Here is a 24,772-nt window from a genome sequence, read left to right as displayed (position 1 = left end):
CTATGTAATGCAGGGAGTCTCCGATGAATTTATATGCTTAAGTGATACAGATGAAAATTGTACGTAGGAGCCTTTTTCCCTTTTGCCGTAACTGCTGAGAAACCTGGAGCCGCTGTAATCAACTCATCTCAGGTGCCTGTTAACATCTAACCTGTGCTCCCGACAGTCTCGCTTGTGTTTTCATCCCTAATTGGGTTCAGTTCTGTAAGCTGTATCCTATCCTTTTAGAAGTCAGTAGCATATAAACTATATAAATTGAGTAGAGCTGAAAAATATATTTTCTCTAGTAAGGTTTATAGCTAATTTACAGGTGGCTACTATGGGAATGCATGATTGAATTAATGACAATCCTGTAACAAAACCACTAATGACATTTGTTTTTTAACATTTCCTTGAGAATATAATCATGGGGATTGTAGAGTGAGTTAAGATTTAGACCTGGTGTTTCTTTTCTTCTACTTTTATGACTCTGAGATAAAACATTGTTTTTTGTTCTGGTGAAGAACTGAAAAGTTTTCTCTGCTGCAGCCTTCTAAAAAATGGAAGTTAATGTTCTAAAATGTATGTGCACATTGTGAATATGTATATAACTCAAAAGCATAGAAAGCAAACTATATTAAATTTCAACATACTTGTTATCCTGCCTTCCGGTTGACTGTAGAGAACCTCTAGTTATGTCTATCTGTTTTTGATGCCTCTACAGAATAACTGCCCAGCATCCTCTGCCCAACCAATCAGAATGTAGGAAAATCTACAGATATGACGGAATCTACTGTGAATCTACCTACCAGAAGTATGTTGAAATCTTTGTGAGTCTTCCTTCTGGCTCGTGCATCAGTGCTTGTGGTTGCCAGCTATTCAAAAATATCCTTGTATTGAAACCTTATATTTCTCTAGTGGGGAAGGAAAAAAAACCAAAACCAAACCAAATAAAAACAACCAAAAATTTGCCTCTGAAATCAAGACAGAAAAAAAATGTTAATTCTTTGGAAATTGTGCTCTAAGAGTTTTTTAAAAAATGATTGTATTAACGCTCTTAGGTAAGCCTCTTTATATTGCAATAAACAAGTACTTATATGCAAGAAAATCTCGGCAAAATACATTGCACAGGTGCTGTGCATCTTAGGGATTTGAAAGGTGTGTTATGTATAAATTAGCTGTCACTTTTTTTCAATCCTGTAATGGAATGATGAGTTGTAATTTGCATAATCCTTTAAGAAGTCAAATTATACTGTCATGTAGCAGACTTAACATGCTAGCTAAGATTTCAGAGCTTTGCAGCTAATTACTATGTACCTTATAGGACAGTTAAATTGAAGTTGAGTCCTCTGCCTTTGCTGCCATTTGCTTTGTCCATTACTTAACAGAATCTGCACCTTTGGTAACAAGATGTTGTTACTATCACTGAAGTAAATACTTTGCTCTGGGGAGGAAAGGCATTTTACTCTATGATAGCTTTACTTGTATTGCGTTTGCTAAGAAGAAAGTTTTCATTTTTTTGTTTTTTTAAGACAGTAGTTTAAATTGGAGTCTTCTCAAAATGGATAAAGTTTATGCTTTTCAGAATAGTTATGGAATATTAATTGAAGCTACATTAACTTTTAATTAATTAAATTCCCCTATAAAAATGTAAAGTAAGGTAAACATAATTCCATTGACGGTATTAACCTTTCTAGATATGCTTTTGCAGGTATACTTTGGTGTGTTTTTGTGTAGAAACTAAATTCTTTGGCAGTAGTTTCATTGTTGAAAAAATATATATATATATCCTTTTTCCTTAAAAATCTTTTCTGAATATGAGCTGGTGAGTTCTACTTTCATTTACTCTTCTGATTGCTTATAGAGCATTTTCTTTCATGGTTTCCATTTTATAAACAATCAGAAAATCCTGGCGCAGGTGAAGGCTGCTCTCTGAAATGGACACAAAATGGATAAGGAGTAGGACTGGGGACTCTTCCCTGGATATTTGCTATTTATTTGTCTCTGATTTTATTTCTTGATATTCCATTGCTTAGATAGTGCCATTCTCTTTATCAGAACTGGTATGATTATAATGTACAGTTGTTTCCGATTATGATTTCTAAATATTCTTATCTGCGAGTCCTTTATTCTGGCTCTTGGTGGTCAGGATTCTGCCATTTGTAGTGATTTTGTGACTTTGTTGTGATTCATGGAGACTTTGAAGAAGCCTTTTGTTGTAAAAGAAGGGGGTCCTTTAAGGACCATCGTAAAGCAGCAGTGGATTATTGACCATTGAAGTAATTGGAGACCAACAGCCAACTGCTGTTCATTTGTAATGAAGCCAGTTTCATCTGTGTGAAATTACTCTCTGCTTAAAGGCGGAGGCGTATCTATTTAAGGTAAGGAGCCCGGATGAAGTCAACAGGAATTCAGCCCCCAGCAAAGCCTTTCCTTCTAACCATAGGTATCATCTCAAGGGCTGGCTTTTTAAAGAATTGGTGTTATTTGTAGTCAAGGTAGACACCGTAGGCAGCACAGCTGTGACTGCCAGGCAAAGTCACTGGGGGGATATTCATAACAAGGAAATATTGGCAAATAAATGATGAAGAAGGGGAGGAAATCCCCAAGATGTTAAATTGGAGCACTGTCACTGAAATGATTAATGGTGGTGTGTATTTTAGTGAAGATGCTTATTTGGATTGTCTTGAAACTAGAGTGTACATTTAATGCTACCTATAAAAAAGTGTGTGGTGCATGAGCACGCAGAAGAGAAAAGGCTGTGGATTCAGATTTTATTTTCCTGATTGAGAATTTTGTTCAACTATGCCTTTGGCTCCTGGTTATGAGAAAGCTGGTTGTAATGTATATGCTATGTAGAAGTATATATATTTTATATGTTTAATATTAATCAGCATTAATATGCCTCCCTTCCCTAGAGGATTCAAAATGTTTTATAAAAAAGATGGGTGTCTTTTCAACACTCTGGAGAGGGTGAATATTATTAATGATAAGGAAATGGCGGTCACTCAGATTTGCCTAATCATCCTAGGCAAACAGGCAGGGTTGGCCATAGGGCCGCACTGTAAAAGGCCAAACTTTCATCAATAATGGGATCAGTACGATTTTTAAAGAACTTCTCTGTCAATTTCTGATGAAGGGAAGGCTGTCTTGGAAGACCCTTTAGCTTTCAGTGTCAAGCCATAAATATCATGATTCCGTATAATGGATTAGCTTTTTTGCCTTAAGGGATCTTTTAGCAATGATGGGAGGTGCATCTTTGGGGAAGGTACTTAACCTTCATGGGCCTCATAATAACTAGACATAGGAGGAGATAAAAACGATATACAGAGGGTGCCAAAAAAAATGTATACACATTTTAAGAAAGGTATTAAAATTGTAATACAATGAATGACACTAGCATTTATTTGATTAACACCATCTTTTGAGTGACCGTCATAACACACATTGCTACCGGAATTCAATTCAACTTCGAAAAATAATACATAGATAACATCCCTTAAAATGTGTACATATTTTGGCACTCTGGTATATTCCTACCTTCCATGAATTTAGTGTCTATTAGAACACCGGTTTTCAGTTTGGGGGCCCTACTCAAATAGTGGGCTATGAATCCAATTTAGTGGATCAAGATCAGAATTTTTTAAGCGAAATGGAAGAGAATAGAAAATTTCAGTGCATTGCACTTAGTAAGGGTATGTTTTATCTTGTGAAACGTCTTTTTTTGTTTGGTGTGTTTGTGTTTATAAAACTGCATATATGTGTGTTCATAGGGTGGGTTGTGAGGTAAAATGTGTTTTATACTGTGTTTTACATCCGAAAAAGATTTAGAGCCACTGTGAGAGTTGAGTAGGTAAACATAATAATGTATAGCTGTTATATCATTACGTGTTCAGTGTACAGTGGGTTATAGAGAAAGAAATGGTTGGTTCTGCGGGAAGGGTTCCGGAAGGAAAAGGCTACTCTCTCTGGTCTCTTGTATCCAGGATGTGCTGGAGCCATCCTGGATGGCAAATTTCTCATTCCAGGATCCCTGACCTCATGTTAGTAACTTGAAATTGGGGGAAGTATTTGCGCTGTGGAAATTGAAAAATGCTGCAAATCAGGTACCCTTCCACCCCCAACTGGTTATTATGTATTCATCAGCGTATCACTGCTCATTCCTTCTAGCTATAATTCTATAGCTTTGTAATTTTTTTTTTTACAAATTATGGTGAATTATCTTACATTTTAAAACATTTTATGTTGTATTTAGATGTTATGGGGAATTAGTAAAATAAATCTTTTAAATAATATTGAAAATTTAAAATACACAGGAATAAAAACTCTGATTGTTTCAAAATGTCTGTAATTTATGAGTACAAAATAATGGTAGTTACCCTAACTTCTTACATTAAGTGCTTATGACACAGCCAATTTAAAACTTCAGATTGTAACTGGTGATATTAAGTTTCTTGGCAAGGGATAGGAGTACAGTTTTTTTCAAAGACTAACCGTATTATAAATGTTTTACAAATTTCATCGTTTTATGTTAAGCAGTCATTTTGCTAAGTACTGAAACTTTTAGGTCCCAGACCTTCTCTCTATTTTTAGCTGCCTTTGTAGTTTGCAATAATACCTCTGGATTTTAGTGAACTCATCTATAAAGTAGTAGATTTGATTGAGAGATACAAAGTTCTTTCCACTTAAAACAATTGTCAGAGTCACTTTTTTTTCCTTCCTATTTTCAAACATAAAAGTATAAGCAGTGTGGAGTCTGAAAAAAGAGAAAAGACACACCTCTCCAGAATAACTATGATAACTTTAAACTTTATTTTTAACAAAAGGCAAATAAATATGTGAGTCAGAAGAAAGGAAACATTCATGGACATGAGATAGAACTATAGTAAAAGATCAGTGAAAATGACCTGTGTTAATATGTAATAATGAGGGAAGCCACGAGGTAGGAAAGAGTCAACTGAGAAAGGCCTTTATAACCTCAAAGTTTGTCACCGTTCAGCCACCTGGTCGGACACTGCTGTAGAGGTATTTGAGGAAGAGTAAGCATCGTTAAAGCTGTGTTCAAAAATAATCATTTCACCAATATTAGAAAAGACTGACTCTTGGGAAGACTGGAACTTAAATTACTAACATTTATTGAGCGTATGCTATGCCATTAAAATGGACACTGCAGTACCTATTTTAAACAGAGCGGTTTAACCCAGAGTTCCTAGTTTCAAAGTGTAGCCACAATGGAGAAGGGGTTTGTAATTGACTAGAGAGTGGTCACCTGAAGCAGAAGAGGCTCCTGGCAAAATGGTGAGGGTTGTCTTTGTTTCCTGTGTACTCCATCCCAAGCTCCTTTTCCTCTTCTGTGAAATGCATTCCACCCAGGTACCTGGTTAGTGTTTCATGCCTGGGGTCTTGTCTCCATGGGCATTTTTGCCGGTACCCCCACTGCAGATCAGGTGGTGTTAACTGATAGCATTACCCTTCTCAGTGCCATTTGCATTTCAATATGCAGCTCCAAGTGAAAGAATTCAAGGGAAAAAAGAGAGTCTTCTCTAATAGAATAATTTCAGACATGACACCGGAGTGCTGGAGAAATTAATTTGGGACTGGTGGGGGCTGTATGTGTGTGTGAGACATTTTCTCCCTTTCCGGAAAACAAACAAACAAACAAACAAATAAACTCAGAATGTGAGTGTTCTCCTACTCAGTACAGTGTGAAGGCTGGCCTTGACAAAGAAGCATGGCTTTGGAAATGGGAAGTTTCATCAGACTCAAAAGAGAGAAGGAATTCAGATGGTCCAGGAACAGAAGAGGAGAATGAAGAAGGAAGGAACTTAAGCAGTTCTTACTCAGCTGTATTGTGCAGACAGTGCTAATCCCGGTTTAAGGAGCACAAGACAGGTGGCTCGTCAGGCAGGCTGTTGGGTGGGGGTGAATAGATGGTCACTGTGCTGAAGAGGAGGGAAAGGTCAAAGACGATCCAGCAGCAGCCAGTTCTTTTGCTGGTTGTTTAACTTGATTGATTGATTGCTATTTTACAGTCTTCTTCCCCCCTCCCACCCTGATAGAATAGTTTATGCCAGTTGTGTTTGGATCAGTAAATAAAAAAATTGAAAAAAGGAGAAATATGCAACGAACTTCATAAAGAGCTCTGATAGAATCTGCATGTTAAACAGACATTGAACTTTGTAGCAAGAACTGCTTCAAGCCTTTCAACATCCAAATGAATTCTAATTTCCACATCATGCCTTTCAGACCTCAGCATGGTTTCCGGTGGTTTCTCCCAGTTAATTTTAGCATCACATCAATGATTTTTTGCCTGTAAATGACTTGAAGTGGCATATCTCGGTAACGTGGGTGACAAGAACGTGTACAGGGCTAGTATCAGAGTAGCTTAAAAAGTAACTAATTCATTCATCGAACAAATATATGTTTTATTGTCACCCATGAGTCAGGTGCTGTTCTACATAAACTGACTGAGAGGCGACTAAGAAAACCTCTGGCCTTCTAAGCCTGGAAGACTGAGATGTGAATAAGTAATTGAGATTCTGTGTGAGCAGTAACTCGAGTGAGATGAGTGCAAATTGTGGATGTGTTGCCATGAAAGGGTTATTTTTAGTCGTCAAGGTGGGCCCTGAGGTCTTCATTGGAGTGGACAACTGATTTGGGGGTGGGCCTTGACGTAGTGATTTGGGCTTAGAGATTGGTCTTTCTGGTACAGTGCATCATGAATGGCCCATGTCAGGAGCCAAGGGCCGGGAAAGTGTGATAGGAGTTGAGGTTGAAGAGGAAGGGGGAACAAAGGCATGGAGGTGGAGTGTCCTATGAGCACCCTGGGGGGCGGGGTTTTAGGAAGGGAGCAGTGGGGCCCAAACTGCATGTTAGAGAATCACTCCGGGAGTAGCTTAGACCGGAGGCAGAAAACCTGCCGTGGGAGTGGCCCATGGTCTCAGCTTTTCCTCTTTGTTGAGAAGCTCATTTGCTATGCTTTACATGGGAGAATGATATGCAGTCGTGCTGTGTTTGTTAATCTGAACTTACTTTCAATTTGTAAACATCTCGGAGGACTCGCCCAATATGAAATCTCGTTCCGGACCTGTCTACAAATTCCTGGCTTTTCCTGGCTTGAGGTGCTTCCATGTTTCGTTTCTCCCCACAGACCACTTGTAATTCAGGATAAACGAATGCCAGAGAGTAAAACTGGACAGACACAGGGGGCATGATTTAAAATGGAAGAATATTAATTGGCTTCACCAGAGTGTATATTTTCATTATGGAAGAAGTGACTGCCTAGATTTTTAAAAATAATTGGTTGGTGACACACCTGCAGTGTGTCTGAGAACTCTAGCAACTTGAGAACAGAAAGGAAAGGTGAAGGTGAGAGGAACCGAGCTACAATGAACCTTTTGTAGGCGTGCTGTTGAACTACAGTGTTCAAACTCACTAATGGGTTGTTTCAGAGAGGCAGGAAGACGAATGTGCTTGTGCCCAGATTTTAAAAATAATACAGCACGTTTATACATAAACTATACTTTTAATAAATTCGCCTCACCTGAAGCACAGCTTGTTCTGTATGTTGAATTGGTAAATGTGTCTTCAGTGAATTTTTAGTTTATGTATTAGGGTGGAATAAATAGGCTTCAGTCTTTGACTATTTTAAGAGATCCTCAGGTCCACACAATGGTTTTTAATCATTGCTAGAGATGGTTAAACCTCCTGGAAATGAATCTGAGTTTGAGCCCAACCCTACAGTTATTGATTAGATGTGGGACAGTGGCTAAGTTACTTAACTCTTGAAGCTTCTGTTTTCTCACCTCTAAAATGGGGGTAAGAGTAACTATCTCATAGTTGTTTTGAGGATCAGTGAAGATGATAATGACTAATATTACTAACTTTTACCAGATACCGCTGTCAGGCAGTGGTTTAATGGTTTATCATCTTTTCCCCTAAATCCTTACAATGCACGTAGGCTCTCGGGATGATCTTGAGTACCATTTACAGATGAGCTTACAGAGATGAAGTAGCTCACTCAAGGTTAAGATATGGGGGAATTTGGATCAGCATCACCACGCTATGGCCCACTGGCCACATCTGCTCCCCCTGTCCCCTGCCTCCTTTTGTAAGTAAACTTTTATTGGAACACGGCCATGCCCATTCACTTATGCATCATGTCTGGCTGCTTTTGTGCTCCAATGGTGACAGAGTAGCGGTGACAGAGACCATATGGCCCACAAAGCTTCCAAGGTTAACTGTCTTGCCCTTGACAGAAGACGTTTGCTGAATCCCCGCGTTAGACCTCAGATATAAGCTATAAACTACAAAAATGCTGGTTATGGTGCATGGCATGTAGTAAGTGCTCACTAAATAAGTACTGCTCTGTTACTCATCTAACTTCGGGTACAACTGTTTATCTTACAGAGCTCTTGTCTGCAAAATAATGAGCATTCAACCTCCAGCAAGCTAAGCTATTATAACTATGGAAATGTTGAAGAATTTAAAGTTGATAAGGAATGCATCCTGAATTGTGTGTTATAGTTACCATTTATTATTACGTTTTATGTACTATAAATGTGAGAAATTATATTTTCAGAGTGTTCAAAGTACAGTATTATATTAAAGGGGATAATTGTGAATTTTAGTGACTACTCAGGGTCTGTGTTAAATTAATTTCACAACCCAGGAATTTTCATAGGAAATTTAAGAAAATATAATCTTCCTTATGAAAAATACATAAAAACATTGTGGAGCTGCCACATATAATAAAAAGTATTACGATCTATGTTAAAAATACATACAAGTAGTGAGCTTACAATAGGGGAAAAAAAAAACCCCACCATGATTTATTCCTTTTAATGAGAAGATGTATAATTAGTACACTTCCTCTAATAGTCTTATCACAAAGAAATGAAATTATAGTTTCAATTGAACCCCGCCCAGAACTTTTATTCCCATGTATTACTTGTCTGTTACTGATTCAGAGAATTCCCTGTCCTCTGCTCAGTAAATGGCCATGGGTTTGTATTACTTTGGAGCTTACACAATGCACTGTTCTGGGCCTTCAACTTGTGTCAAGGGGATATTCTTGGAATGTCCTTTCACTAAAGGCCTTTGCCATGGCTGTGGTTTGGTGGATGGAGTAGGGGTTATAGATTAGCTTATTTTCTGTTGGAACAGCTCTTTCTGAATAGACATGCAATACATTTTCATTCTGGAACATTTAGAAAATGCAGATAATCGTAAAGAAAAATCATTGTAATTTGTGACTGTACCACCCATAGATAGCCACCGTTAATAATTTGGTGTCTGTCCTTAAATATAATTGTCTATTTATATGCACATCATCTCCGATCGGTGTATATCCATGTGTAGAGGTATTTCCTTGGGAGTCCATCCACAAGCCGCCTCAGCTGGGAAATTTCTGGCTCCAACTGTTCTAAATTGTGCAGGCCCTTCTGATTTAGAGGAAGCAGGAAGCCCCATAGTTAACTTCCATATAGAAACCAACTTCCATATAGAGATTCCCTTTCTTACATGACATAGTTTTCCCATGTAATTTGTATCGCTCTTCTGAATTTTTATCCCTTTCTTGTTGGAGGAGTTTTAATTCTTTTGTTTGAATTTACATTCCTCCAGCAAGAAGTAGTGATATACTCACCAGTGGCATTAGTGATAAGATTTTTAGCAGAAAAATCCTTCCCTACCACCTCAATTATTTTTATCTAGATAGCCCATCATTTAAATGTGGAGATAGTTTTCAAGGTTGTAGGATGAATGTAACAAAAAGAAGGGTGGTGGGCTAAAGAGACACAGGGCTTTCTTAGATGAGAATATGTACAGGAGAAGTCACTGTTCGGTGATGGAATCTTCTGCCTGCTTTACAAAACTCATTCTCTCTCATGCCATGTCTGCCGCATCATTCTCTAGGTTGCTTAAAAAGAGAATTCTGTTTGCTGTGTTCAGCTTTGAGATGTTTTGATCTAGTTCTCAAATCAGAGAGAGATCTGGGTCCTGTGAAGATTTCGGTTCAATGACCAGCCTGTAAGGAAGGCATTCTTGTAAGGAAAGCATTCTTGGGTGATTTTCCACTGGCAATGTCAAGACCGTTGTGATTCACCTATCAATATGTGATTCTTTGGAGGAGTCTTTGGAATTGAGTGTTTGAGATTTATGTGATTAAATAGACTATCATTGCATCTTATTTAAAACCTAATTTCCCTTCCCCTCCCTCAGCCCATTTATAAAGGATCCCTACAATAAATACTAAATGCAATAGTATTTATATGTTAGATTCTATATAGACCTTACTCTTTGCTTTTTCTCACTTGGTACCAATGAGGAGAAGCCCATTACTCACCAGCAATTCTCATCATTTGAAGTTCAACCACGTAAGCTTCCATAACAGCATCCCTTTCTTGATTATGGCCTGTCAGGAGTGCTCAGAGTGCATATGCTGTGGTCTTGAAATCAGGAGGTACATAGTCTTTTTGATGATTCTTCTCTTTGTTTCCACTCGCCAGCTCCACTAACAAAACTGTTTTAGGAATGACATTGAGTTATCTTGGCTCCGTCAGGCACAAAGCCTCCTGGTCCTATGCATTTGAGACACCAGCTGAATCGCCTAGCACAGACCCCATTTACAGTATCTACGGGGAAGTTTTGCTGTCTTCCGGGGAAGCAGCGTGCTTTTCCAGGGAGCGCCTAACTGCTTGATGTCTTGCAAGGGGAAGATAAGCAGCAGCTCTGATTCTCATCCCCTGGAGAAAGTCATCAGGTGGCCCAAGTCTTGAATTAGTATCAGTGAAAGCAGTGGTATGTGTCACATGCCACATGTTTTGTTCAAGGAGAGATTTGGGGATACATCCACTGGGGGTGAGGGTAGAAGGTAGGGGGAGTTCCTGAGCTCTTGTAAAATTGATGGTCAATAAATTCATTTGATAGGAAGATTGTTTGCTTTTTTTCTGAATGCTGCTTTCCCAGAGCTAGTAACAATTTATATGAGACTGGTGGGGATAAAGAACACTAACTAAAAAAAAAAAAAAATTAGCGAGGTATTGGTGAAATGCCTCAGGGAAGGGAAGAATAGAAAACTGAAATTATGGGCCAGCAGATTTTAAGTAGCGTATACTTTTACAAGGATCTAGTGGCAAGTTTGGTTCATTTGCACCATAAATACCTTTGTTGGATCTGTTCAGGAGAAATTTGCAGGGCACAGATGACTGCTGTGGTACGAACTGTCCCCAAAATGTGAGGCTCTAAGATATAGAGAGAATAGAATGAACACAGTTGCATTTATTCTGTCATCAAAGGAAATACTCATTGACGCTGAGACCTTTCATTGTGAGGCTAAATTGATCCTTCTGGGGACAATAGAAGTTTTAACTTCTATTGACAGTGACTGTTTTAGTTTTATCATACCTGCTTCTGTGATAGCTGGTTTTCCGTACGCAGTGATATGGATGAGGCTGAAATCAGAAGGAAAGGAAACAACATGTTGCAACTTTGGTGTTTTGTATTCTCCAGGCATTATTGTAATTGTCCCAAACAATGATATTTGAAATGGGGGAGTTACATACCGTGTTTCCCTGAAAATAAGACCTAACTGGAAAATAAGCCCTAGCATGATTTTTCAGGATGACATCCCCTGAACATAACCCCTAATGTGTCTTTTGGAGCAAAAATTAATATAAGACCCCGTCTTATTTTCGGGGAAACACGGTAGTCATTTTGCAAGCGCGAGAAAATGAAGAATCAGAGAGGTTAGGTGAGTTGCTCATTTTACCCAGGTAATAATCTGATAACTGTAGCAGTCCAATCCAGGTCAGGCTGGCCCAGCAGTTCATCCACTTTCAACTGGATGACAGAAAAGCATCCATCCTCTGTTCAAGGCTAGTCTCCTGAAATCTATTTCTGCAAAATAAAGCCTTATCTATAAAGGAGGGAAATTTGTCATATTTGTCATATTTGTTTAAAAATTAGTTGTATAAATATTCACACCTTTGGGTGCAGATCTGTGTACCCTCAGTACGGGGGCAATTAGGTCTTCCCTTTGGAAATTACACTGCATTTATCACAAAGAAATGGATGAATCCCAAGTTTTATTCTCAAACGTGAGTTTAATATTCCCAAAGTACTTGATGTTTTGGATCCAGTTTACATCAACCTCCACATGCAATGAGGCACTTGCAGGAGCTTCCTTGGACATTCCCAGTTAATCCTCAGAGGAACTGTTGTATCTCCATTTTACATGGAAAATGCCTCAAACCAACCGAACAAACCTTTGAGTCCGAGCTGAAAGAATTTCACAAGCTGCCTGGGGTGTGACCCACCTGCAAAGTGTGACCTTGATTTCCCAGTCTCCGATTCTGGACAGTGAGGCTATTCCCCCAAAACAACCCCACATCTTCCTCAGAATGATCCTCTCCTACCCGTTACGTGTTTTGCTTTATCTTAAGTTTTCTAGTGATTCAGGCTTACTCTGGGAATCTTCTTCCAGTCTCCTTCTCTCTTATCTCAAAAATCCTGTTTGTAGAATGATTTCTTTTAAAAATACTTCCCCTCTTTTCCTATCTCCCTAATCTAAGCTATTATTGCATGCCTAGATTGTTACAGTCTCTTAATTAGTCTTATCTCCTACCCTGTTCAGTTTGATTAAGTTAAATGAACTCTGGAGTCCTGCTGTATGCAAAGTACCATGCAAGAGAATGCAAACATTTTCCTTGCTGGGCTGCCTTATAAATACCAGATTAAAATACTGTTTTTAAGATATTTCCTTGCTCAGAATCATTGACTTCTCGCTGGCTGGTGTCTGTAATCTCAGTTCAGTGTTTAAAACCCAGTCTTGCGCTAGTGTCTGCCTCTCGGCCTCCCTCTTTCCCCTAAGCTATTTTTCAGCACCAGCTCTCTACTCCTACCCATGAAACGTGTCCAGTTACTCTTGGTAGGCAAAATGCATGTGTGGACTCTGTGCCTTTTCCTCGTCCACTGTGGTTTCTTTCTTCTCTTAATTTAATCAACGTGTTAATTGGGTACCTTCTATAACCAGGAACTATTGTTTGGAATATATCAGTGAACAAAGACGAAAATCTCTGCCCTCAGCGTTAGAGGGCATTAGAGACAGGCAGTAAACCACGAACGTTAGAAACCAAGTAAATCATATAATCTGTTAGGTGGTGATCGGTGCTATGGAGCAAAAATATAGAAGGTTAAGAAGGAATTCAGAGTGCTGGGGTGAAGGTGTGTCGGTTATGGTTTCACACAGATAAGGTCCCATTTAAGAAGATGATACTTGAGCCAAGACTAAGGAAGCGAGGGTGCGGGGCTCCCAGAGAGCCAGGACAAAAGCTTGCAGGCAGAGCGAACAACTGCTGTAAATACTCTGAAGCTGAGGAGTTCTTGATGTGTGCGAGGACCATAAGGGAGGCCAGTGTGGGGGCACGGAATGAGCAAGGACGACAGGAGCAGGAGACAGGTCAGAGTAACTGGGAGCCAGCACACAGGACCCTGGCAGGCCTGGTCTGGCCTTTGGCTTCTTCTTTACTTGAAATGGGGCCTTAGGAGGATTTTGACTTGAGTCACTTACATTTTAGAATCAGTCTGGCTGGCAGCCGAGTATATATGTGTATGCTGCTAGGGGTCAAGGGTGGATGAAGGAAGACTAACTCAGACGATTACAATAATCAAGGTGGCTCATGCCATGGCCATAGAAGTGGAGATGGTGAGAGGAATTTGGATTCGGACGTACTCTAAAGGAAGAACCAACAGAATTTCCTGATGGAGTGGACTGAGGGGGCATATAAAAGAGAAAGAGGGAAGTTATCGAATCCAAGAGTAAATCCTAATGCATCATTTACTCTGTATCACACATGTGGTGGCGCTCGGTCGTATATATGTAAATAAATACCTTTTAGGAACTCATAAACAGAGGTGAGACGTGACAGAAACTTAAAAGTGAAAGGATAAAAATCTGTGTGCTTGTGTGTGTGTCTTAATAAGATTGCAAATTCCTTAAAGATAATCATTTCTTCACTCCACAAACCTTCTTAAGGCACTTATTAAAGCCAGTGATTGTCTTATCTCCTCAGTAGTGCTCAATGCAATTAGAGGCAACTTCAGTGCCCTGGATAAGTGCACAGGCTCTGATGGAGACTGATGTATTCAGGCCCTAGTTCCATTATTTATTTGCTGCGTGATCTTGAGCAAGTTACATAAGCTACCTGTTCCCCATTCTTCTTACCTGTGAAATGATGACAATATTCTCTCTCATAGGGTTTACCACGGGGAGTAAATGAACTAATACATGGAAAGTACTTAGAACAATGCCTGGTACATAGTAAGTGCTCAAATACTGTTTACCATTCCTTAGTAAGTGTTCAGGAAAAATTAGTTAAAAGAGGATTAACATTTGGAGTGACTTTCCTCCCTTAAACGCCCATGTTTGAAACCGGCCAAGTTGCATGCGTACTGTGAATAATAAGGTCTCTAGTAAGCATTGCTCTCTAGCTGATGGTTAAAAAATAACACGAGAGAATTGTATTATGATCAGTCTGATTAGCTGTCTCTCTTTAGGAGTGGACGTGGAGGCTGGTCAGCAACCCCTCTGAGTGCATTTGATTGACAGACTGGCAAACAGCTTTTAAATACCTAACACACACACACACACACACACACACACACACACACAAAATCAATGTTTTGTTATTATATTTTAGCTTAAAATGTTGAATATGTATTAAAATGAGAAAAATAATTTTCAGGATAGATACGACTTTCCTAGTACATAAAAGCAAGGAGATCACATCAAGAAGGGAATATCATTTTTTTGCCCCAATACAGGAAATTACTATTTTTCCCTCCATGTTTATATGTTGATACCTAATATCTCCCTTCTTTCTTTTTTTCCTGTCTCATATGGTTGTTTTTCCTTTCATCTCTCTTATTATCAGCAACTAATTTGGCCTCCAAATCCAGGAAGGAGCAGTGTGTTGCTGCTATGGAATTCATGCAGACATCTTTAGTGTCAGAGGTGGTTTAAAGAGCAGCTTAATTCTGCTTTCATTGTGCCTGGTACTTCAGCGAGGCGCTCAGGTTCTGTTTGAGCTCAGTACCCCTCGTCCCTTTCTATACCTCCTAGATGGCAATGCAGAAAGGGACTGTCAGTGAGTAACAGGTAAATATTGAACAGGGAAGCCCTTTTGATTAACTTTGTGGATCATTATTTGAAAGTAGCTTGCAATCAGACCAGCTCCATCACTCATCATAGCACGTGGCATGAGGGTCAGAGTACCAAGCTGCCAGATAGGAAGACGAGGTTGCCTTCTTTGTATCTGGTCCTGTATTCATGCAGTGCTGGTCTAGTTATAACTATCCAATGAGCAAAAGTGGTGACTCTAGACCACAGTAGGGATGCAAGATGTGTCAGATGATGAAGCACAAAGAACGCTCAAGAGGAACTTTGTGCTATATAGATATAGATGCATATTTATAATAACTTTTTAAATTATATAACAGCATAGGTGCTCTTAACTTTTTATCCAGATTCAGAAATCTTTCTCTAGTATGAAATTTAGACAGGTAAGGAAGGCTGAAAGTGAATTTTTGATCTTAGTAATGTGTGCTCAAAAGAAGTAATTTCAGCATCTATCCACTTTCCTAGATTTAGTCTATACCACCTACTGGGCACAAATGACAGGTTTATTCCATAATGAATTTGCTGTTAAGTGAGTCTGATCCATCCATTGAACCTCACGGTAAATTAATGGTTAATTATTATTTGGACCCACAGCCTTGTCATCATTATTACTATTTTGAGCTTCCATCAAGGACTATGCATGGGAATGTGGTAAAGAGACAGATGGAACTGAATAGGAAAGATAGCCTTCTGCTCTCAAACGTTTCTAGGTCAACTCTTACATGGTCATAAAACCATACAAAGAAACTGTGATTAGGTTGTTCACGAATCTGCAGGAGAGACTCAATTCAGGGGTCAAATAGGAAATTCCAAAATGTTTCCGGAAGGTTAATGTTTTACAGTAAATATTTTGGTTCAGTCTTTTAATCGTCGAGATACAGAAATAGTTAGAAAACTAATAATTAAGATTATTAAAATGACCAATAGCAGCAATGCAAATCTACCTCCTTCTTACCCTCATTCTAGAGCAATAGTTAGCAGGTAGGCCTTTTATGACATTTTAAATGTGTAATTACAACATTTTAAATTCATTAGATGGATTAATGCCATTGTTACTTGCTGTTTAACATTTATGAACCACAAAAGTGACAAGATCTATATAAAGAATGTTGGATGGAATCTTAATGTTATGTGTCACGTAAGTGTTAACCCCATATCATCTAGTCAAAATAACAGCTGAAAAATAAAATAATTTTCTGAAAATTGTGAAGAAGTACAATATAAAATAGTCATGTTAAGTAGAACTGTAAACTATACATTTCCATCACATTTCTGAGGAGATTCCGTGTTGCTATTCTTTTTAAAAATGTGTTTCAATTTTGCTTTTAAATAAATAGTGGAAAATATTAATATTCTTTCTCTTTAGTTATAATATTCTAGACTAATTAATAGGAACATCTCCCCACACCTCCCCAAAAGGAAAAGGATTTAAAATTTCATTTAGAACATCACCTCAATTAGACAAGTATTATTTACAAAGTAATGTGTCAGAAAATCACTATATTACATTTTGAAATTTAGATAAACCTATAATGTGCATGCAAAATACACAATAAGTTGAAAACTAAATTTAACAAATGTGAAATGTCTTTACAATAGAAAGACACTGAATGCTTATGTTGCCTAAAGAGCAGCATGGGCTACTATGCTCATCTCTTTCCCCAGGGGACCCAGGATCTAATTTGGATGAGGTTCCGAGTGAACATGTGTTAGGTGGTCCCATCCTAACCCACACCACAAAACTAGAACATAATTTGACATAAATCTTTGTTTGGAACTGAAATAGCAGGGGATGCTGTGGGTCCGGATGGAATTGGCAGGGCTGTGTGGAAACGTGCACACATGGCATGGTATCCAGCAGAGCCAGTACTTGTTGGTTTTCTTGAAATTATAGGTAGTGAATTCAACATCTAGTCTCTCTTCATGGGACAGGAACCTTGGCATGCCGTATTATTTGTGTAGGCTTATTACTCATAATTGGCATTTTACTTATACAAGAAAGAAAATTAAAGAATATATACATAAAATAAAAATATATGTTATTTCAATTTTTAAAATGTCCTAATGATTTCCACAATCTAAAAAGAGTTTTATGTTATATTTATATCATAACAGAAAACAAAATCCATTAGACAAGGATTCTTTAAATGATAGTGATATCATTGCTGGCTTTTAAAATTCCAATTTAGTTATTAGCCAACTTGTTGATATTTTATTTAGGGAAAATGGAATTTACTGCAGGATGTGGTAGTTTTGAAGGTTATATGGCTCCATTCAGAAACAAATATTCATTTGTCAAGGAAACATTTATCATCATTTGTGAGAAACTATAAGATTTCTCAATCTAAAGGAAGTTTCAGGCCAGTAGGGAAACTAATATATATTATGCAATAAATTAATGCAATAAATATTTATTGAACATGTACTAAGTGCCAGGCTTTGTTCTAGGCCCTGTGTATTCAGTGATACACAGGACATCCAGAGTTTCTACAGCATGGAGTTTATAATTGATTGAGGAGGGCATAAAATTTACAGATACATGTATAATTTAAAGTAGTGCTCTGTAGTATAAAGGAAAAATAAATCAGGGTAAGGGGATGGAGCATAGATTCTTTTGCTATTAGGTTGGTGCAAAAGTAATTACTGTTTTTGCAGTTATTTTCAACCTTTTAAGAGGTTGAAAGACAGAGCATGCTAAATGACTTAAGGATGGTATAAGTCTCTCAGTTCTCTGTGAGTCCAGAAGAGCAAGCTCATTTATGGAAACTTCTTGGGGAAGACGGAACTTAAGCCATGAGCAAGCCATGTTTGTACATGATAGAGAATGGAAACAAGAGTTTGTATTCAAGGTTGACTGGAAATAAGAAGAGGTAAAATTAACGGGACCTTGAAGAAGAAGGAGAGGAATTTCGTTTGGTGTTTTTCTATGGTTTCAAAATACTGAAGGATTTGAGTTGAGGAATAGTGGAGTATGTGGGATTTTTCTAGCCTCTGTGTTTGCATGGAGTGGATATGTTATGGGAGTGTTATAATCAAGAAGTGAGAAGACTGTATCTATTTTCTATTTGCACTGACTATTTTGAGATTTGTTTAAGGTCTATTATGTGAATATGGGGTTGGGTAGAGGGATCATGTGATCTCTTGACTCATGAAAGTGACTTGAAGACCAGAAAGTTTGAGAATTACTGTTTTAAGTCCGGCGTGTTGGCTGTGGTTTATATAATTGCCTGTATTTTTTTTTTTTTTTTTTTTTAATTTTACTGGGTACTGTTGGGGAACAGTGTGTTTCTTCAGGGCCCATCAGCTCCAAGTCATTGTCCTGCAATCTAGTTGTGGAGGGCTCAGCTCAGCTCCAAGTCCAGTCACTATTTTCAATCTTTAGTTGCAGGGGGCACAGCCCACAATCCCATGCGGAAATTAAACCGGCAACCTTGTTGTTGAGAGTTCATGCTCTAACCAACTGAGCCCTCCAGCTGCCCCGATTACCTACATTCTTCAATGGGATTCAATCAGGAAATACTTTTTAAAATTGAATATATTGATAGAGAACCAAGAAGAACTCATGAGATAGCAAACAATTTTGGGCACTAATAGACAGCCCAAAATGGTTCATAGATTAATTATTATAAGATATGGCCACTATTTAACTTACATCTTACTACATAAGAAGCAAATGCCCCTTAACATTATAGGATAGGGAGGGATGACATAAATTAGTGATCAACAAATAGTGACCTTCAGCTCTGTTAGTAAATGTTGCCTGTGACTTAAGGTGCCAATCAAGCATAACACATGCTTCTTACAGGTGATGATACAGGAATGACAGACACATCATTTCTGAAAGATAGATCACGGCATGAGAACAACTATGTAGATGTGTTCGGTAATGGCAAAACCAACTTGCGTGATCAATAGTCATTTTTTTGACAGCCACCGTATTGAGGAGAGAATTGCCAAAACATTTTTCTGACCTATTGATTACGAAGTCTAAGATTCACACCTTTATTAAGTTGATTCCTACCTCCATTTAGATTAACAATTGAGAAGGAAAAATTCCATTTTAATCATAATTTCCTTAGAATTTGTAATTGAAGTATTGTATTTTATTTTGTGCCTCAATATATAGGCCTTTCTTGAGAGATGTTCCATCATAAGATGAGGGTTTTCACCTTTTAAATGATAAATTGACATTAATTATTGGAACACAAGAATCCCAGGACTAACCTAGTTTTCGTAGGATTTCTGACAGTTTTTATACGCTGGCTTTTGTAGGAATTCTGACTTAACTATTTTAAACTATTTTAAGGTTTTGTGTAGTTAATGCTACAGAGGATGTTTGATTTCTACAAAAAGAAAGAAAATATTTGGGCTCCCAGGGTCTCCATAAAGTCCTTCTGTATTTTCATGATAGAAGAACTTAAAGAACATGAGTATGCGTATCTTATGCAATTATTAGCAATAGGGTAAGCCTCTTAGCTTGTGTCATTTTAAAACATTTTAAATCCTTTGTTTGGAAATCATATTTTCTTTGTATTTCATAGATATGATCACATCATTAAAGTTCTTCATGACCTTCATTTGGAAGGTGTGTCTTACGCTTGCTATCTTTTTTCTCCTCTTACCTTAGCTTATGAAGCTGACATACCTTAGTACAACTAATGCTAGAATCTTAGTTGAGCTTTCCGCAGTTCCTTTGGTCCACCTGCTAGTCATTGCAGGAACACATTTATAGCAGCTTCTATTAAGCAAAAGCAACACTAAGAAAGCTGTATCCTTTATGCTAAATATTGGCCACTGAACTGGCATAAAAGGGAGAACTTAAAACTATGAGTTAACTTCTCTAAAACACTTGTTTAGGGAGGCAATGATATAATGAATGTTCATAAGTTTACAATGTAGTAAATGTTTGATAAAGTGTATTTACAGAGTCCATAAGAATCTGTATTTTGTTCAACTTCTAAGATTTTAAGATTTAGTTTTGTATTTTGTTAATAAGTAGAATCAGAGATTGAGTTACGTTCAAAAATGAAACTCGGTTTTTAAATCATTCACAATTCTATATGCCACTTTGTTTCTGTAATAATTAGCTTTGGTATTTAAAATTCTCATCCAATGAAACAAACACCCAGTTTATGTAAATCATATGCATTTTTACATTTTCTGTATTCCTCACCAGACTAAATATCATTAGGCAAGAGAGAAAACCCGAGTCTTCTTTTCTATTGCTATCTCTCCATCAGTCCACCCTAAAAATCTAAAACAAGGGTCTTTGTCTTTTGTCATCAGTTTATAATGAAGACAGGTTGAAAAGCAAAAATAAGACCCCATATCCCAAGAAAAAAGTACAGGAGAATTGTAGAATTGCGTAGAGAATTGCATAGGGTATCCTGCTCTAGAAAGTAGGGAGCTGCAAGATGAAAAGCAACCTGGAACGCTTGAGCTGGGGGATTTTGTTTTCCCGTAGACACCATGTTACCAATTACATAAAGAGGAATATAGACTTCTTGTGAGTTGATAAATGGGGATGGGAATCATTTACTAGGTTGTTTTATGGTATTTGTTAACAATATTTACCTTCTTAAATTGATTCAGCATAATCCTTACTGCAGCTTCCCTTCATTTCTGGAAGCCATAGAGATAATGTGGTACTTTTATAAAGCCTTACATGGCACTGAAAAATGGGTTTTTGCCTTAGCTCAACAGAGCAGCAAGATTTTATTAACATAGACTTTGGAACATTTGAGTTCCCATAGGGTACCGAGTGTAGTTGATAGGACACGACTTGCCTTCAACAGTTGTTTTAACAAGATATCCTTCATACGCAATCTTCTGAGCTACCAGGCATAACTGAGTCACGTGCGCAAGAAACGCTAGTGGCAGCATGCTTGCCTTTCATCTTTATCTGATTAATCCCAAGCAGTGTGTTACCAACAAAATATTTTCAACTGAATATATGTGAGACAGATACTTATTTGTAAAATGTCTATAACTTTATAACAACTATTTTTAATGGGTGCTATTTTTGTTCTACAAAAAGTTTTTTCTACGTTCCTTTCAAAGCCCCCACAGAAAGCTGTCCAGGACTTTGTGTATCTGGTATAAAGAGGCCGGATGTTATTTATGCATGTCATCACTATTTATTGGGCATCTACTAAGTGCCAGGCACTGGGGGATACAATAGTGGATAAAACAGGCCAAGATGTGGGCCCTTGTGGTACTTAACATTCATGTGGGGAGAGCAGACAAAAGCAAATGGATCAATTAGAGGAAATACATGAAGGGGATACAGGTTGTGGAGATGGCAGTAAATAGGAGCGTGGACTAAGGAGACCTGGAGACCAGGGTGGGGTTCAGTTTTAAATGGTGTGGCTAGTAAAGGCCTCCCTGAGATGGTGACAGTTGAACAAAGTTCCTAAGGAGATGCTGGAGCCCCCTCTGTGTATCCCCTGGACTCACCACCCGGAAATGTGTTAGTCCCGGTCAGCTGACTGCATTGCTGGTGCTTACTCTCTCCAAGGACGTTCTGTACCCTGCATTTAAATGTTCTCTCTGACACTTTACATTCTATTTTATATTGTTTTTCTTTTGGGGGAAAAATGATTTCTACAGAACATTGAGCTCATTGGATGAAAGGTGCTGTGAATTTTTTTTAAGAAAGCATAAATCAAGCTTCCATAAGTATTCCAAACACTTAACAAGAAATTTTTGTAAATGTTTAAAAGTGTAAAAGAAAAACTTTTCTACTCTAAAAGTGGTATTTTTACTATTTTACTAATTAACACTTTTCTTCTACTTAGCACTTTCAGGACTTGATTTAATTACAGTTTATAGTACCTTAAATGGTGTTTTAAAGTGAGTCAGTGTTGCTTTGCTCAAAACATTGCTGTTTTTTGCCCCTTTTGGCTTTAGTTTATATGAAATATACCATTTATTTTACTGCCAGAGTTGTCATTGAAATACATGTAGTACTGTTACTTGGATGATGAAACTGACTAATCATGGAAATATTAGATGTACACTTGTTTTATAATCCCAAGGACAGAGTTAATTGAGTGCTTTTTCCATAGTAATATGCAGATAGTTGTTATTTGGCTCTGGGCTTAGAAATAAAATGAATTCTGTCTGGTCTGAATTTGAAGACTGCATTTGAATTGGCTCCCAAAATATTGTGATGACTCCTCTTCTGAAGAGGTGCCTGCATTGCTATCTCTGGTAATCATTAGAGGAATCAATTAATTTAGAATCATTTGGTAAGGTGCACAGTCGTGTCCCACCAAAAATAGATTCATTAACCATAGATTTCCAAAAACCATAGGAAGTCACACATAGATTAAGAGATAGCAGAGTAGTAAGAATTTTATCAGAGAATTTTTCTCTTTACGTGAAATAACCTTAGAGTCACACAATTGATGTACTACTGTGAGGTCTACTTATATTTAAGTTGGGGTAGAAGAAAATCTTGGAGAGCAAAGTATTATTTCCCAGCATTGCTTCCTTCCTGGTAGAAGTCACATAAAAAGAAGAAAGAATTTCTCGACATAAATATGCAGTGTCACATTTCTTACATTTCTTAAAGCAGTAAAATTTTGGAAAATTAGTTTCAAATAAGGATTTCTCTTAACAGAGTTAATTAGATTTAATAACAGAAAATAATTGGGAATTACTTAAACCAACATTTCTAACAAATTGTATGAGACCTCTGGAATTATATTCCCAAATGTAAATGCCTCACTGCTATTTTGCTGGTGATATCTGCCTTCTCTGTGAGACTTAAACCCCAATTTACCTTGCTAGTAATTGTGCATGCACATTGAGACACACAGTACTAGGATGGTTAGATTGCTTCCTTCTGCACTCAGTTGTGGGGTTATTTGCAGTACTATTCTTCACTGAAGGGAGAAATACATAGTTACTTATACAGAAAATGCTTTCCTTTGATTACCATGTTTTTCTCCATCCAAAGTAAAGCATACTCTCACGTACACATACCTCCTATATACATATATTTTCAAGGTTCACTTCCTTGAATCCTGACTTGTGCTTTTGCTTGAACTGAATTCTTCTTACATGCACAGTACCATTGGCCAATAAAGATTTGGAAAATTTAAAAATGTATTTCTCATCCACCAGAAATTTACATATAATGTTGCTGGGAAGACAAGGTAGGAGATCAGCGTTTTGAATTAGGCACATAGTTCGAGCCGATGATATTTTGGATGAAAACAGAAAGACCCAAATATATTGGTAACTACACATAGCTGAGGAATAAGTGGTAGCAGATAGGGGAATAGCTATCTAATTGAATGCTACAGTGAGCCTTACCATTAATCAGAACAGTAAAGTTCAGAGAAGAGGGAAATCAGTGAAAGCTGGAGGAAGTCTCTATAGAAGAAAATGAAACTTGAATTCACCCCGGAGGCTTTGGGGGTTGGGGTAGGTATCTGAGATAAGAGAGCCTCATGAACAAAAACTTGGAGGCAAAACTGGGCATACCCTGTTTACGTTGTCAGTGGACAGGAGGAAGCCATGGGAGGCCGTTGCATGCGAAGGGAGTGACAAACATCACAGGAAAAGCTTGTAAGATCTGAAGGAAGAGGCTGCACGTAGGGGGTCCATCCAGAGGCTACTGCAACCTTTACAAGCTGGCTTCTTCTGTGTACAACTTGACTCTGGTTCCTGGTTAAGCACTGCTTACCAGATGAAGTTTTGTCATCCTTTCTTTTCACCTGCTTTTGCTTTCTGAATACTGTTTCCCCAAATGTTTACCGTGTTTCTCCAAAAATAAGACCTAACCGGAAAATAAGCCTTAGCATGATTTTTCAGGATGACATCCCCTGAACATAAGCCCTAATGCGTCTTTGGAGCAAAAATTAATGTAAAACCCGGTCTTATTTTCAGGGAAACACGGTAGGTGTTAATGTGAAAAAATGGCTGGTGGTTTGGCAAACACTTGGTTAAATAAAACTAACGGGCTTCTTTACCAGCAATGTACATCACTAATGAACTGATGCACACTGTGAAATTACTGGAAGGGAACTGTGTCATGTAGCATTTGCCTAAATGAATTTGTCCATAGAACTCTTTTATTTTAAAGCATTCCCAGTGGGACTAGTATTCCTTGAACATACTCATCAATTGGTAGATGAGAATTTTCGAACTCTTAAAATAAAAACACAAAGCCATCAACACACCTGTAGAACTGAAATATCTTCTCAGTTTGAGAGAGGAAAAGAGGCCAACTTTTTTTTATTTTTCAGCTTATTCTCAAGTACTAAAGGGTATGGGAGCCCATCAGCTGCCAAACAGGAGGCACTGTTCCAACTCTTAATTTTAACTAGCCACCTCGCATTGCTGTATGTTCCCACATGCCGCAAAGAAGTTATTTTGTGTAAATAGAAACTTTTCCTACTTCGCCAAGTGAGAGGAGCCATCGTTCGGCCTGTTTCCCCCCAGCCTGGTAGCTCCTTTGCACAGGTACTGCACGCTGTAGAGGACATCTCCCCAAACCTTCCCATTCCTTGATTTAACCCTTTTGCATCTCTAGTTTAAACTGGCTGCGGATTGCTGCTGTCCGGGATTAATTGAACTCCTGCTGAGACCGGTCTCGCTAGCTCT

At 38.0% G+C, this 24,772-nt stretch overlaps 1 protein-coding gene across 16 annotated transcripts in view; it reads left to right on the top strand.

Annotated features, from left to right (window-relative positions):
• The window catches only part of NPAS3 (neuronal PAS domain protein 3), an 850,141-nt gene that overhangs the window by 111,646 nt on the left and 713,723 nt on the right, over positions 1–24,772 (top strand). For 7 of the 16 annotated variants that reach the window (XM_074328134.2, XM_019754550.3, XM_019754551.3 and 4 more), the window contains exon 2: positions 704–793. The exons of the other annotated variants lie outside the window; for them this stretch is intronic. In XM_074328134.2, the coding sequence (XP_074184235.1) occupies positions 704–793 (90 nt within the window). The remainder of the gene's footprint in view (positions 1–703; positions 794–24,772) is intronic. 16 annotated transcript variants of the gene reach the window in all.

This window comes from Rhinolophus sinicus, chromosome 3 (genome assembly GCF_057876585.1).
Source record: "Rhinolophus sinicus isolate RSI-liver-muscle chromosome 3, RSI-T2T, whole genome shotgun sequence".
Classification (NCBI taxonomy): domain Eukaryota; kingdom Metazoa; phylum Chordata; class Mammalia; order Chiroptera; family Rhinolophidae; genus Rhinolophus; species Rhinolophus sinicus.
Note: the sequence above shows the minus strand (reverse complement) of the source record. Positions and strands in the feature narration are given on the sequence as shown.